Here is a 16,547-nt window from a genome sequence, read left to right as displayed (position 1 = left end):
GCGGCAACCTGAAACCCAAAGGCTGGCTTGACTTCCCTCTGCTCCCTGCTCTTTCCCTCACTGCTGTGCCCCGCGGAGGGGGCAACCACCCGCCCCCTTCCACCCTGCTCCTCTCCCAGGGAGGGTGCCCAGCCGCCCTCTGCGCTCCCGTCCCAGAGCGGGCTGCCCGGTGATCCCCACCCGGTGCCTCGGTGAGCCCGGTCCCTGTCAATAGGCCCCGTGGCGGCATGTGCGGCTTTGCGTCTTAATTACCCATCATGGTTTTCCAGAAGAAGGAGAAAGCTTCGGGGTTACAAATTGTAGAAGGAATCAGGAGCAGGGATAAGGAAAACAGGCTTTGTCCTTATTGCCTCAGTTTCCCCCTCTGTATAGAAGGGAAACGTCGCTTTCAGGAAAATTCTCTGAATAATAAGTTGGGAGGTTTCTGGGGCTGTATCCATGCGAACGTGTCCTGTGGACGAACTCTTCCTCCCCCCGCCCCCCGCACCCCTTCCCACTTGGAAGTTAAAATAAATTCTCTTCCAAATCATTAACGGGGTGGCCGGTGCCCTGATCCGCCCCCACCCAGATTAAAGGAACCTCAAATCTGTAACATGAGTTCTGTCTCCACGGTGTGAGGACAGAAAGGCCCTGGGCCATGAGCGCTGTCTTAGGGGTGGGTGTTGGTGACTGATGGTAACGGGGGGCTGGATGGTGGGGCACAGGCCCCTCATGCGTGAACCCCAGAGGGAGCCCGTCCAGCTCCCTGTGTGCCTCCTGGGGCTGAGCAGTGTGGCGGCCTGGTCCGGGCAGCAGGCGGGGTGGACACCCCGCTCCCCACTCCCAGGGGGCTGGGCCTGTTTGGGGGGGCTGGGGGAGGGGACAGGGCCCCCAGGGTTCCGACGGCCGCGAGGAGGGCAGTTTCCACCTGGAGCCCTGATGGAGGGACTGCCTCCTCAGTTAGAAATAGCTCTCCCCTGGCCCGGGGAGGGGAAGAGGACCCGGCCAAGGATGGGGTAACCGAGAAGAGCGTCTGGCTGCAAGGGGGGACCGGGGCAGTCAGCACGGCCTTCCGCAGCGGGGCTGAGCTGCAACCCTCCGCCTCTTCCCTCGGGGCCTCCTCCGCTCATGGGGCACCCCATCCCCTCACCCTGCATCGCAGGGCTGTGCCCTTTAGGTGACCGCCGGGTAGGTTGGGGGGATGGGCAGGGGGTCACAGAAAACGTAATCACAGCTAAGACCCTGGGCAGCCAGGGAGGGCCCTCTGGAGTTCTGAGACATGCCCCCTGTCCTGGCGTTAGTCCTCCGACGGTGGGAGAAGAAGATGCCCAAACCGGACATGACCTGCCCGGGCTGCTCATTTGTTCCCCGAGTTCCAGGCCCTGGAAGGAGAGAAGTGAAAAAATGAGCAAAATCCTCCATACTTCACAGAGTTTGTGTTCCAGTGGGTGAGACAGAAAGCGAACGGGATAAAAATATAGGCAGTATTTTTAGCCAGGGATAAGTGCTAAGGAGACGAAATCACGCAGGGAGGAGGGATAGGAAGAGCCAGAAGTGGCTCCAATGGTACTTACGTGGCCAGGGACGGTCTGGGAGAGGACGACTCTGAGTAAAGACGTGTGGGAAGCGAGGGAGCCGGCCATGTGGGGGGTGGGAGGTGGGTGTGGAGGAGTCCCCACAGAGGAAACAGCGAGTGCAAATGTCCTGTGGCAGGCGGTCCTGGAGGGAAGGGCAGGTGTGGAGCTGGGGTGCACTGGGGAGGTGCAGGAGTGTGGCCTGACCGCGCTCATTCCCACAGGAGAAACTGGAGTATTTCTTCCTCATCGTCTTCTCCATCGAAGCCGCCATGAAGATCATTGCCTACGGCTTCCTGTTCCACCAGGACGCCTACCTGCGCAGCGGCTGGAATGTGCTGGACTTCATCATCGTCTTCCTGGGGTGAGCCGACCCGGGGCTGGAGGCCAGAGGGGCTCTCCGAGGCCCCGTGCCCACCGCCACCACCACCAGCACCCCAGAGGCAGGACGGACCCCAGCGCTGCACCCGCCCCTGCCAGGGAGCAGCCTCTGTTGGGGGCCAGCCCCCGGGGGGACGCGGCCGACGTGGGTGGAGAGTGGCACCTCCCCCGGGCAGGTGGCACCTCCTGTCCCCCGCTGGGCACTCTGGGTCCCTTTATTCTTTCCACGTCACCCAAAATCGGAAATGACGTGTGTGGCTCCGGTGGCCGGGGTTTCTGAATGTTCGTAAAGGTCTCGACCTCTCTCGTCTGTTCGTTTACTCCACGTGCCTTCGTGGAGCGCCTCTTGTTTGCGTTCACACAAATGGCCGCATAGTCACCCGCCGGGTCCGTCTGAGCCCGTGTGACAAAGTACCACACTCTGGGGCCTGAAGCAGCACAACCGTGCTTCTCAAGGTCCTGGGGCCGGAAGTCCGCGACCAGGCTGTCTCCAGGGCTGGGTTCTCCTGACGCCTCCCTCCTCCGCGTGTAGACGGCCGTCTCCCCCCAGGGTCCCCACACGGTCTGTCCTCTGTGCACACGCACCCCTGGTGTCCTTGTGGGTCCAAATTTCCTCTTCTTCTGAGGACCCCAGGCAGATGGGGTCAGGGCTCAGCCCTACAGCCTCGTTTAACCGCATCACCTCTTTAAAGGCCCTGTCTCCAAATGCAGTCACGTTCTGACATTAGGGCTCCAATATGTGAATTTGGGGGGGGACACAATTCAGCCCGGAACATAACTTCTAATAACCACCACCCAATTAGAACAGTAGCGTTTGTCAAGCCCTGCATGTGCTTTCCATGTAACATCACCTTTAATTCTCCCAGCAATCCTCTTTTCTTCTCCACATAAGGAAGCGAAGGCTCAGAGAAGTCCAACAACTTGCCCAAGGTCACACAGCTAGCCAGTGGCAGTGCCAGGATTCAAACCAAGGCCGTCTTGGCTCCAGAGGCTGCTATGTGACCACTACGCTGTCCTTCTGTTTAATAAATATTGTGCTGATTCTTTCCTAATGATCCAATGCTGCTTAAGCACAAGAGGGAAAATAGAGGAATTCTGTGAACCAGCCTCTACTCTCGATGAGCCGCCCTGGTTAGAAGCGGAGGCAAATGTCTAGAGAATAATAGTGTCAGCGACAACACCACACAGGGCACCATTGCGTCCCACGGCAACGTGTCCAGGGGGTCAGTGGTCAAGGAAGGACTCATAAAGGATTTGGGCTGGACTTCAAAGGATAAAGGAAATTTGAGTCAATGGAGAGAGGAGGAGGAGAGCTGGGAAATTATGAGGCATTGTCAGCACGAGGAAGAGCCACAGGGAGAGCCAGCCCCGGCTTTCTCCTCTGGTCCCCGCTGGGTGACACCACCCCGGGGCCGGGAACTGTCCATGCCTGTGGTTCGTGCTCCTCACCCCCCGGCGCCCAGAGTGGACGTCACAAATGGGTCCCCTACTCTTCGCCGAGTCTGAGCTTGGCCCCGGGGTCTTTTCTGCTAAGACTCTCCAGATGGGCTTTAGCAAACGTCAGTCCGCGGCTGGTGAGCCGTGTTCCCATCCCCCGCCTCCCCCGAGCCCTTTCCGTGGGTCCCCTGAGTGCCGGAGTGGGGGCTCACCGGCCCGCTGGCTCTCTTCCGCCTTCTTCCCATCTCCAGGGTCTTCACCGTGATTCTGGAACAGGTCAACATCATCCAGAGCAACACGGCCCCCCTGAGCAGCAAGGGCGCCGGCCTGGACGTCAAGGCCCTGCGAGCTTTCCGCGTGCTCAGACCCCTCCGGCTGGTGTCGGGGGTGCCCAGTGCGTGGCAGACCCTGTTCCCTTCCCGGTCCCGGGGGGCTCCTCCTGCCTTGTGTCCCAGAGGCCTCTCAGATGCGTAGGGAGTGGGGCGGGGCGTGAGACCAGGACGGCGGGAGCTGACGCCTCCGTGCCCCTGCCCCCGCTGCAGGCCTGCAGGTGGTCCTAAACTCCATCTTCAAGGCCATGCTGCCCCTCTTCCACATCGCTCTGCTGGTGCTCTTCATGGTCATCATCTACGCCATCATCGGGCTGGAGCTCTTCAAGGGCAAAATGCACAAGACCTGCTACTTCATCGGGACAGGTGAGCCCCCGGGCCCCGGGGAGGAGGGCCAGGTCCCAGGGCGACTCAGAAGGGGTGAAGAAGGCCCCGGGCTCGGTCAGCGCCTCCCACGACCTTGGGCACGCTTTCTCCTGGACGAGGGGAATTGGAGGCGGACGGCTCTGCCGGGGTCAGGGCTCGCGGGAGGGGCAGGTGCCGGGCCGTACCTTGTGCTGCAGGACCCGAGCCCCGGGTGACCGTGCATCTCAGGCTTCTGGGCCGGGTGTGGGTGAACATGGCTGAATTTCTCCTGGTGCCTTCTCTGTCTCAGGGTCTTAGCTTCGGTCCGAGCGGCCCCTCGGGGCAGGACCCACAGAGTAGGGTTTGAAGGGGACCTCCTGGAAGCGCCCCAGAGCCAAAGGTGTCGTTCGCAGGGTCGTCAGAGCCGGCCCACCTCGGGGCCCCAGCAACTTGAGCGAAACCTTCTAAACCAGCAGTTCTCAAACTGTTCACCCTCGGGACCCCTTATGCTCTTCAAGATTTTTGAGGGGGCCAGCCTGGTGGTGCAGCAGTTAAGTGCGCACGTTCTGCTTCGGCGGCCCAGGGTTCGCCGGTTCGGATCCCAGGTGCGAACATGGCAGCGCTTGTCAAGCCATGCTGTGGTAGGCGTCCCACATATAAAGTAGAGGAAGATGGGCACGGATGTTAGCTCAGGGCCAGTCTTCCTCAGCAAAAAGAGGAGGATTGATGGCAGATGTTAGCTCAGGGCTAATCTTCCTCAAAAAACCAGAAAAAGAGTTTTGAGGACCTCAGACAGCCTTGTTGATCTGGATTTCATCCACTGCTATTTATGGTATTAGAAATGAAAACTGAGAAAAATGTCCTAACATTAATTTATTAATTCATTTTAAAGGAACTGTAATAAACTCATTACATGTGAACATAAATATTTTTATGAAAAATAACTATGTTTTCCCAAACCAAGAGTATTTAGTGAGAAAAATGGTACTATTTTCCATTTTCTCTGAGTCTCTTTAATGCCTGGATTCCCACGTCTACTTCTGCCTTCGGTCTGTCATGACATCACATGTCACGTAGGTTCTGGAAAACTTCACTTTGCATTCATTGCAAGATTGGGAGGTGAAGGGATAAATAGCGTCTTGGCCTCATTATGAAAATAATTTGACCAGGCGGATGCCCCGAAAGGGCCTCGGGCCCCACAGTCTGCGACTTGCTGCCCTAAGCTGGCAGCAGCTGGCGCTCAGCCTGTCTCAGCCCAGCATCACCTTACACCGGAGTGGACAGGGAAGTGGCCATGGCACGGGGTAGAGGTGACCTCCGTTAGGACAGGCCCTCCCGCCAAAGCCCCCGCATCGAGCTCACCAGAATAACACTGGCCGGCCGAGACCACCGTGGCCTGCAGGGTCCCAGGAGACTGTCACCACAGACACGGAAACAAGGGCCAAACCAACCTCACAACAGAAAACGCTGACAAAGCTTTCCGTGGTTCCGTCCCGTTTCTGCCTCTGCCTGTCCTCATGACAATCTGCATCCCACAATGAGCATCCTCAGGACGGATAGGTGGGAATTTTCCATCATGACCGTCACACCAAACATGGAGGTCTCACCTGGAGTTCCCCTGAGTCCTTGACCAGTGCTGACCAGCAGCGCTCCAAGCCCCTGGGGGATGGGGGCTACCCGGCTTCACTCGCGGGGACCCCACTCAGAGCCCAGGGCGGTCTCCGTCTGCGGGGCACGGAGCCTCCATGTAAATGTGGGTGAGCAAGGGCACACCAGCTCTGAGCGGCCAGCCTAATCCCTGAGCACAACGGAGACGAAGCGTCCTAAGATGAAAGGGCAGCCAGGATGCCAGCAAAGTTGCAGGACTTTAGAACCAACAGGAGCCCCATCAAGGGGCACAAAGGGACCGGCAGCTCAGGCCTGCAGGGAGCTCTGCTGAGAGCAGCCGCCTGCCTGGAGATGGTGACCGGCACAGCTGTCTCCAGGCCACGGGGGCCTCTCCATTTCAGCCCCAGACGGAGCGCTCAAGGCGGAAGACCTGCCACCCACCCCACACTTCTGCCCCACGTGGCAGCCGCTTCCTTTCCTAAAGCTCTGGGGACGAGGACACTCACTTTATGCCTGATGCCTGCTCCATAGGCTGCACTTCTGAGGACCAGTAGTCAGGCCCGGGGCCCGGAATATAACCCCTGAGGCCCGCAGCTGTCCATCACTGAGCTCTCGGCCCCGGGCATCCCTCTAGGTCCCTTGCCATGAGCCCGTGTGTTGCCATCCTTTGCATTTTCGCTGCGTGCGTCTTAGACCTCTCCCCTTACTGAATGCCCGCTCCCGCGTCTGATGCTCACGCCCCTTCTGCCTGCAGATATTGTGGCCACAGTGGAGAACGAGAAGCCATCGCCCTGCGCCAGGACGGGCTCGGGGCGCCCGTGCACCATCAACGGCAGCGAGTGCCGAGGCGGCTGGCCGGGCCCCAACCACGGCATCACCCACTTTGACAACTTCGGCTTCTCCATGCTTACCGTGTACCAGTGCATCACCATGGAGGGCTGGACGGAGGTCCTGTACTGGGTGGGTCTGGGCCCCTGCCTGCCGGACCACCTCCCTCATGCCCGGGTGCTGGGGGAGCGGGGAGGCGCCCAGCCACCGACTCGAGTGTTCCCCGCTCCTTCTCGCCCCTCCCTGGGAAACCCACACAGGACGCATGGCCCCCTTCTCATCCCCAGGTGTGTGTCCCAGCATCCTCTGGGCGGTCTGTAAGGTCCAGCCTCTCTGTGCAGGACCCAAGACGCGGGTAGGAATGGAAGCCAGCAGCTCCGTGGTGCTGGTCTCGGTTCCTAGCTTCTCCCTGAGCCTGGCTGTGGGTGACTCATTCTTGACAGCCTCGAATCTCAGATTTCCTGAGGGATGAAGGGCCCCTGGAGACTCTCTCCTTGCCGCTGGGAAAGACCGCTTTCCCATCTAGCTGTTATTAGATATCAGTTTCCCCGTCTGAAAAATAAAAATACGACCTTCATCATAGGGTAGGTATGACAGTCAGAGGGAGGATTAGCTGAATTGCAGCCGCACCGGCACAGACTCGTGCCACATACGTTTTCTCGTCAGAACACATTATTTGTTGGATGATGGGCGGCATTTCTTATTTAATCCTCCAACAGGGAACCATTGCTCCCACTTTGCAGATAAGGAATTGAGGCTCAGAGAGGTCCAGCAACACACCCAGGGTTCCAGAGCTAGTGAGCAAGAGAGCCAAGAACTGGATGCTAATCCATGGGGCTCCCATCCCAGGGTTCAACCACAACGTGACACCGCCTGCGAGGGGAGCAAAAGGAAAACTGCCAAATGCTTTGCAAATATGTAGGAGGAGATCCTGTTATGGGAGCAGGTTATTAACCACGTCAGGACTGTCGTGTGTGTTATCCCACCTCTGTTACGAGCCTGTGAGGACCGAGCACATCGTCACCCCCATTGGACAGACAGGATGATGCTCAGAGATGTTGGGCAGCTCATCTAGAGTCACGGAGGCCGTCTGTGAAGGAGCTGGCCAAGCTCAGGCCAAGACTTTTCAGTGTTCCTTCTGCTTCGTAAAGAATCAGCTGGAGACAGTGTCCACGAGAGAGTCACGTGGCGGCGGCCGGTGGCGGGGGATGGGCAGGCTCGTAGGGAGACAGGCAGCAAGGCCCCTGGGAGGTCCCTCCAGCCCCGAGTCCTAGGGCCCCTCTCTGGGCCCAGCTGGCGTCCCTCCTTGTCCCCCAGGGTCGGGGGGAGTGTGAGTGGTCTGACTCATGAGGGGACCTAGGCCCTCGGGTGGGGCTGGGACTCACCCCTCTGTCCGCGCCAGGTCAACGATGCCATCGGGAACGAGTGGCCCTGGATCTACTTCGTCACCCTCATCCTGCTGGGGTCCTTCTTCATCCTCAACCTGGTGCTGGGTGTCCTGAGCGGGTAAGACAGCTGGGAGGACGGGGGAGGGGGAGGAGAGATGGGAGGGGGAGGGCAGGGAGATGTGGCTCAGACCCGCTGCTCATCCCTGGGTCCCATTTAGCCAAGAGCGTGCTCCCTCCTTGAAAAGGGAGAGACAGAAGAGGCAGGCAGGAGCCGCTCAATTTGTTCTTTGTCTCCCTTCTCCTATCCTTGCTTCCTTCTGTCCCTCTGCATCCACACTCTCTCTGAGCGAAGCCCCCAAGACGCCAGCCTCCTGGCCACGGCTGTGCCTGAGCTGACGCTCCACACTAAGAGTCAGGATAGCCTTTGGGTTAAGCATGCAGACTCTGGAGCTAGGCTGTGCAATTTTAAATCTTTGCATTACTGCTCGGTGGCTGTGTGACCTTTGCCTAGTTACCTAACCTCTCTGTGCCTCAGGGTCCACTTCTGTGAAAGAGGAATAATTACAGTACGTGTTCCATGGGGTTGTTGGAAGGATTAAGTGAGTTAATACATAGAAGGTACTTAGAACAGAGTCCAGCACATGCTAAGTGCTTAGTACTAACAGTCATTATTCACGAGAGCTGTCCTCTCTGTGACAGCCCCACCCCGGCCACAGTGGAGAGCCTGGAAGTGGCCGTCAGCCCACCCAGAGGCTTCCCTCCAGGCGTGCTGTGGACAGAATTCAGGGGTCTGTGACCTTGGCCCGGAAAGACTTATCTTTATTTTCCATTAGCTCCTAATGAAATTTAGTCTTTCCTTTCATTACGAATGTGAGCAACAAGCCACCGTGGGACTGGCTCTGCCTGTGATTATCCCAACAGAAATCATGCATCACCTTGCAGTGGTTGCTGATATTACTTACAGCTCCGCAATGATGACCATCCTGAGACCTGCGCCTCCACCCCGTAGTTAACGAGTTATAAAAAGCGTATCTATAAACTTACCACAATTTCTTTATATTCCAGTAGCGATGTTTTAATAGGACTGGTTCTTTGCCATGCCCTGCTTTTACGTTGTGCATTTTACGTTATTCTGGGGAGGGATCCACAGGAGTCACGGGACGACTGAGGGTGCACGGCCGCAGTGGGCAGGAGCCCCGCCTGGCCCTGACCCTGGGGCTGTGGGAGGGCTGAGGCGGGGCGGGGCTGGCCCTCAGCCCATCTCCTCAGACCCACGACTGTGCTGGAGGCCCCCTCTGTCCCCACCTGCTCTGTGGCTGAGGGCTGCCCTGCTGGTCTGAGGACCCCTCGCTGGCCCTCGGGTCCTTCCTCTGGGGCTGCCTCCTGGTTTCTTCTCGGCCCGGGAGAATTTCCTCCTGGCTTCAGGTCTGCAAGCAGAACTAGGTTTCTGAGAAGGTTTAGAGGTCAGGGCAGCGTGGAGATTGGAGGCCCCACGGTTGATCCCACGGGGACCATGGGCCGTCCATCACTAACCCACAGACGAGGCAGGGGAAGATGAGGTGGGATGAGAAGAACGAAATGAGAAGGAGGCGGGGGCCCCGTGGTACTCCTGGAGGGGGCGCGGGGGCAGCGGGAGGGGCCGGAAGGGCTCCTGGGCCCCAGGCGACACCGGCCAGAGGAGAGGCGCTTGCAGCCAGAGAGTGTGCTCTCCGTCCTTGGGGCGCTCAACCCTCCCCGCTTCTCCCCGTCCCCCCGTTCTACGTCAGGGAGTTCACCAAGGAGCGGGAGAAGGCCAAGTCCAGGGGGACCTTCCAGAAGCTCCGGGAGAAGCAGCAGCTGGAGGAGGACCTGAGGGGGTACATGAGCTGGATCACGCAGGGCGAGGTCATGGACGTCGAGGACTTTAGAGAAGGTGCGGGCCCAGGGTGGCGGCCAGCATCCTGCCCACGCCAGAGCTGCCCCCGGGCGGCCCCCGTGGAGAGCACAGCCTCTCGTAACCTCCTGCGAGACCCGAGGCCCCTCAAGCAGGATTAGCTTTGCATTTTGCAGATAAAACTCAGGTCCTTGCAGGGGGCCGGCCCGGTGGCGTAGCGGTTAAGTTCAGGGACCCAGAGTTCACGGGTTCGGATCCCGGATCCCCCGTGCAGACCTACACACTGCTCATCAAGCCACACTGTGGCAGCGTCCCACACACAAAATAGAGGAAGACTGGCAACAGATGTTAGCTCAGAGCCAATCTTCCTCACCAAAAGGAAAAAAAACTCAAGTCCTTGGTGGATGAGTGACTTGCCTATAGCCTCACACCCAAAATAGTTGGCATCTAGGTGTGCCCAGAGCTCTTCCAGAGGCACAAAGCACTGCACAGCCTGGCCACAACAGCCCCTCCTTGGGGATGTGTGCTCCTGGGCTCGCGGGATCTGGGTCTCAGGGAGGCACAGAGGGATCCGGGCCGTCCCAGGTCGACGGGCCCTTTGCAGGTGCGCCCAGCCCCGGGGGGCCCGGAAGACTGGCCCACCGTCTCTCTCCCATCCCCAGGGAAGCTGTCTTTGGATGAAGGCGGCTCAGACACGGAGAGCCTGTATGAAATCGAGGGCTTGAACAAAATCATCCAGTTCGTGTGAGTATCTCGCGCCTCCCAGGGTCTGCCCAGCCCCGAGCTCCCTGACACACGGGGTGAGACCGCAGCTGCCTTCCCCTCTGTGGCTTTCGAGTCACTTCCCCACCCCTTAGTGCCGTCGGAGGATGCTCGGCAGGTGTCCTGTTGACATATCGCCTAAGGAAGAAACTGGGGGCCTGTGGGGGGCAGCTCAGGTCAGACAGTGGGGGGCTGTGGGTGCTCAGTGCTGGGAACCTCTGCCGGGGAGGGGACGGCGGGCCCGCCAGGGGCAGCCCACGAGCTTTGCGGGAAGGGGGGCTGGCGACAAGGGAAAGCACAAGCTCACGCCTTTGTCTCCAGAGGATGGTGTGTTTGGTCGGCTGCTCCCCTCTGCAAATTCCTAGGGAATCGTCATTTTGAAAGATGTAACAATAGAGACACACATCAAAGAAAAGACAGAGGTGCCCACTGCCCTGCAAAGAGGTAACCATGGTAACTGGTTTGCGTCCCTCCCGGACCTCTTCTGGGCTTTCATCTCTCTGAGACAAACACACACACCCACCAGGTTTTTTGTTTTCATTTTGGCTTTTTGCATAATGGGGTCACTTACGTTAACTCCTGTCACTTTGGAGCCTAGAACAGTGCCCAACACCCAGGAGATCCTGCCACGTGTTTGATGCAGACACGAGTGTGATTTACATATTGTCTAGTAACTTACCTATTGAGGGCAACTTCATACATATACACGCGCATCTTTTTTTTTTAAAGATTTTTTTTTAGAGCAGTTCTAGGTTCACAGCAAAATTGAGCAGAAGGTACAGAGATTCCTCACATACTCCCAGCCCCCACTCACGCACAGCCTCCCCGGTTATCAACATCCCCCTCCAGACGGTACATTTGTTACAACTGATGAAGCTACACTGACACGTCATCGTCACCCAGAGTCCATAGTTTACACTGGGGTTCACTCTTTGTGCTGTACGTTCTGGGGGTTTGAGCAAACGTAACATATGACATGTATCCATCATTCTGGCATCATACAGAGTATTTTCATTGCCCTAAACGTCCTCTGTGTTCCACCTATTCATCCCTCCTTCCCCAACCCTGGCAACCACTGATCTTTCTACTGTCTGCATAATTTTGCCTTTTCCAGAATGTCACAGAGTTGGAATCACACAGTATGTACGCTTTTCACATTGGCTTCCTTCACTTATAATATGCATTTAAATTTCCTCCACGTCTTTTCATGACTTGACAGCTCACACACCTTCTGTTGGCGTATCTTTGGATGTAAAATATTTCACGCTATGGATACACCATAATACATATAATTGATCTTTCCGGTTTATGGCAATACAAAAAAACGCCCAGATTGCTGCAGAGCACAGCTGTGCATCTGTGTGAACGTTTCTGCTGGGCAGATTCCCAGAAATGGAATCGCTGGTTTCACACCCTGGTAAATGCTGCCAGGTTGCTCTCCAGAAAGGTCGCACTGACCGGGAAAGTGCCCTTTCTGCACATCCCACCCACCCACCCCCCATCCCCCCCGCCCCATCCCCAGGTGTTATTCATTTGGTAAAGAATTGCTCATGACGAGCAAAACGTGACATCTGGGTGTCGCTTTAATTAAAACTAAAATGTCCTGAACCGCCGCTCCCCGTGAGGCCCTGAGCTGAGCGTTTTGCTTGCGTTCTCTCTGATGCCCTCTGAGGTTGGCATCGTTATTGTTCTCCTTTGAAAGACGGAGAACTTTCCAGTTAGAGGTAAGATTTTAAATCAGTCTGCTCCATGGCTCACGCTCTTAGCTTGTCTCGTGTGGCTGGAGGGGCAAGTGGGGATCAGACTGAGGATGGCAGTGTCTGAAAGGAAGCGTGGGAAGACGGGAGCCTCCAGTGGGGCCGCTCTTTGCCTCCCTCCTCCTGTCCCCTCCCGCAGCCGACACTGGAGACAATGGAACCGCATCTTGCGCTGGAAGTGCCACGACGTGGTGAAGTCCAGAGTCTTCTATTGGCTGGTCATCCTGGTCGTGGCCCTCAACACCCTGTCCATCGCCTCCGAGCACCACCACCAGCCTCTCTGGTTGACCCACTTGCAAGGTGAGACAGAGCGGAGCGAGGCCAGGAAGAGGGCAGCGGTGGCTGATGCCCTAAGCCGGCCACGGGCACCCCAGGTTTTGCAGAAGAAGTCAATTAGTTATTGACATTGTTTTCTAGAAATTATGGGCTGGTGGTGCTTTCCTCCTCATGGTGTTACCGGGGGCAATAGCAGCAACACATTGCAAAGCTTCCAGGTGCTCTCCCAGGGGTCTGGGTAATTTATTACAATTCCAGATCCCGAACACAAAGATTACCAGTAATTTAGAACTCCCGGCACCCAGGTTCAAATGCTGCTACCAAAACAGCACTCTTTCCCCATTTATCGAGTCCACACTGCATGCAACGTCCAGAAGTCACAGAAGGACAGAGAGAATTTGCGCACTGCTCTTGTCTTCAAGGAGCATCCTTAGCCAGAGAAGGAGAGGGGTGTTCATAAATGATGTTGAGTCAACACGGGGAGGTGATTGAGGTGAAGGTTAGGTGGAGAGGAGGAGATGCTGGAGCTCGTGGGCCTGAGGAACAAGAGGCAAGGGCCAGGCAGCAAAGGGAAAGGGACTTCTGCAGCGGGAACAGCAGGGGCAAAGATGCGAAGAGATGCAGCAGCCTGGTGAATTCGGGGGCCACGGGGACTTCGTATGCAACAAGAGTGGCAGAGGATGTCTTTGCTCATCGAGGGCCTTATAAACTCTAATAAAACACTGGGACTTACACTTGAGGCATGGGAAGCTAGTGAAATATATAATATAATATAATATAATATAATATAATATAATATAATGTAATGTAATGTAAATATAAGCTAGACTACAGCATGATGAGACCAGAGTTCGTGAAGGATCAGTCTGGTGGAAGGTAAACCCTCAGCCCGTCCACGTGGTGGATGCTGCCCTGTGTGTGGAGCTCTGGTCTGTGACCAGGAGCAGAAAGAGGAGAGGGGGCCAATTCCAGCAACACGGAGGACCAACTAAATGTCCGCCCCACCACACACCCGTGGCTAGGCTGCCTAAGTCACGATAGTCATACTTCAAAGAAGGAAAAGGAAATCTCTGGGTGCAGAAACAAAGAAGCGACTGAGAGCTCATGAGTTGACTTCTAGGAACATTTTAGACACAGATCTAAACCCGAAAGGGTGGTGGCTGGGATCTTAAAGCCTATGCTGGGGCAGGAGGCAGGGCCCAGGGCCTGCGTGAGGTGGGGACTGGGGATGACCACCTGCACAAAGTCAGGGTCCTGGGAGGGCTCCCTGTGCAAGGGAAGCAAAAGTCTCACGCCCATCAGCTCAGGGAAGGGGCTGGGGAGTTTATCCCTGCCGGAGGCTCTGGGCAAAGAAAAATATCTCAGTGGAAAATTGAAAGCCAGTCTGTGCCTGGTATAGGCAGGGGGTCCAATTGGTAGTGTCCTTCATGGCGTAGGGATCCTAAGCTAAGATAGTAACCTAAACAACTAGTCACAGGCCAGCGCAACCCCTGCAGTGCCCAGCAGAAGCAAACATGAGCCCTCTGTGAGGATGCTTCTCAACTCAAGACAGACAGAATTCCTGCTGGGAAAAGTGTTTCCCGAAGAAGAGCTCACAATCAAACAATTGCAAACCAAATAAGGAACAGGGCCACCCTGAGGAAGAGTTATCAGGCACAACCCCAGGAGCCTGAGAAAATAGAACATCACAAAAGAGACTAGGTCTTAAATGATGAAAGAGACAAAGAAGAAAAAAAATACAAAAGAAGACTGTCTTTTTCTAAGGGAAGGAGACAGGAAACAAAGCTACAGATCAGGTGTATCCACCCATCCACCCATCCATCCACTCACCCATCCACCCATCCACCCATCCATCCATCCACCCATCCACCCATCCACCCATCCACCCATCCATCCACTCACCCACCCACCCATCCACCCATCCACCCATCCACCCATCCATCCACTCACCCATCCACCCATCCACCCATCCACCCTTCCATCCATCCATCCATCCATCCATCCATCCACCCATCTATCCATCCATCCATCCACCCATCTATGCATCCATCCATCCATCCATCCATCCACCCATCCATCCATCCATCCATCCACTCACCCATCCACCCATCCACCCATCCACCCATCCACCCACCCATCCACCCATCCACCCATCCACCCATCCACCCATCCATCCACCCATCCATCCACCCATCCATCCGCTCACCCATCCATCCATCCACCCATCCAGCTATCCACCCATCCACCCATCCACCCATCCATCCGCTCACCCATCCATCCATCCACCCATCCACCTATCCACCCATCCGTCCATCCGTCCATCCATCCATCCATCCATTCATTCTTTGCACCCAATCTTCTTGAGAGCTCCTTGAATGTGCATTATCAATGACCAAATGTGCTCACCGAGAGGAGTCAGAGATGAATTTGAGGTTCCTGGTCTATGCAGATAAATGGATGGTAATGTCACCTAACTGAGATGGGGAAGACAGTCATTGACCAAGTATTTTCAGTGGGTGGGGGAAGATGGGCAGCACCCATCAGCTTAGTCTTTGGCATATTGAGTCTGAGGTGGCTTGGAGACATCCCAGTGGAGGTGTCAAGGAGGCAGATGGAAAAATAGGTCTGGAACTTAGCAGACAGCTCTGAGTTGAACAGTCAAGATCTGGGAGTCATTGGCAGGGATGGCAGTTGAAGTGTGGTCTTAGATGACATCACCAGGTCACCGGGGCACAGCATATACTCAAGGATACGGCTCAAGTCCAGCATCCAACAATTAGATAAAGAATGCGTCTTCAGATGCGGCTTAGGAAAAGCTGGAGAAGTAGAGGAATCCAGAAGGAGGTGGAATCACAGAAGCCAAGGAAAGAGAATGTTTGAGAAAGCAAGAGGTTGGTCAACAGTGCCTACTGCTCCTGAGAGGTCAGAAAACACAAGTTGAAATGCCTACTGCATTTGGGCACAGGGAAGTGACTGATGACCCTGAGGGAGTTTGTTGGTGGAGCGATGAGGGGGGACCCAGTTAGGTGTGAGTTGAAGAGCGGATGGGGCAAGGAGCGAAGAAGTGAAGAGGTCAAAGTAGGTAACGCTTCCTGGAATTTTCCCTGTGACAGGACGGGTGGGAGCTACAGGGAAAGTGGGAGAGACTGGGCATTTTAAAGTGGCGATGGGAGAATCCATCTGAAAGGAAGAATTAAATACACAGGAAGAAAAGGGGTCATCGCCAGTGGATTTCCTGAGGTGGGGGTGGGGGAGGCCAAAGCAGGGGTGGACGGACTGGTTTCGATGGGTGGAGGGACCCCTCACTAGCAGGGGACAGGGAGGGGTGCAGAAATGAGGGAGTAGCAGAGCTTACTAAACTTAAGTGAACTTAAAAGTAATAAAACCCCTTCTTGTTATATACAGCATGGTTTCGCTTTTTAGAAATCTAGATTAGCATTCCTTTAGTGGGCAAAATTTTGCCACGTTTTAGTAGGTTTTGAGGATTGAAAAAGAATGATGCCCTGGAAAGGTGGGGAGGGCGTCCTGGGTTGCGGGCTCAGTCCAGGCAAAGGCTCGGAGGCAGGACCGGGAAGGAGAGCGATGCTGAGCGTGCAGGGTCCGCCCCACAGATGTTGCCAACCGGGTGCTGCTGTCGGTCTTCACCATCGAGATGCTGATGAAGATGTACGGGCTGGGCCTACGCCAGTACTTCATGTCCATCTTCAACCGCTTCGACTGTTTTGTGGTGTGCAGCGGCATCCTCGAGATCCTGCTGGTGGAGTCAGGCGCCATGACCCCGCTGGGCATCTCTGTGCTGCGCTGCATCCGGCTTCTCAGGATCTTCAAGATCACCAAGTGAGCGCCGGGCAGCTGGGCCCTGGGGGCGCCAGGGCCCCGGGGGCGCCACGCGGAGAGCCCTGGGCTGGTCTACACCCATCTCATTTCCCGGGGTCTCTACAAGTCCACCTGTGGCCCCTTGTCTAGGCTGTCCCTCCATGCTGTGGAGGCGTCCCACATACAAAAAAAAT

At 56.2% G+C, this 16,547-nt stretch overlaps 1 protein-coding gene across 1 annotated transcript in view; it reads left to right on the top strand.

Moving 5' to 3' along the window:
• Positions 1 to 16,547, top strand: part of CACNA1S (calcium voltage-gated channel subunit alpha1 S) — a 65,939-nt gene that overhangs the window by 12,751 nt on the left and 36,641 nt on the right. The window contains exons 3-11 of the mRNA XM_023632431.2: positions 1,778 to 1,917; positions 3,623 to 3,765; positions 3,914 to 4,066; positions 6,408 to 6,613; positions 7,884 to 7,987; positions 9,636 to 9,781; positions 10,405 to 10,486; positions 12,401 to 12,561; positions 16,149 to 16,374. Of these exons, the coding sequence (XP_023488199.1) occupies positions 1,778 to 1,917; positions 3,623 to 3,765; positions 3,914 to 4,066; positions 6,408 to 6,613; positions 7,884 to 7,987; positions 9,636 to 9,781; positions 10,405 to 10,486; positions 12,401 to 12,561; positions 16,149 to 16,374 (1,361 nt within the window). The remainder of the gene's footprint in view (positions 1 to 1,777; positions 1,918 to 3,622; positions 3,766 to 3,913; positions 4,067 to 6,407; positions 6,614 to 7,883; positions 7,988 to 9,635; positions 9,782 to 10,404; positions 10,487 to 12,400; positions 12,562 to 16,148; positions 16,375 to 16,547) is intronic.

The sequence above is a fragment of the Equus caballus genome, chromosome 30 (assembly GCF_041296265.1).
Source record: "Equus caballus isolate H_3958 breed thoroughbred chromosome 30, TB-T2T, whole genome shotgun sequence".
NCBI lineage: Eukaryota > Metazoa > Chordata > Mammalia > Perissodactyla > Equidae > Equus > Equus caballus.
This window is presented reverse-complemented; position numbering and strand designations above follow the sequence as displayed.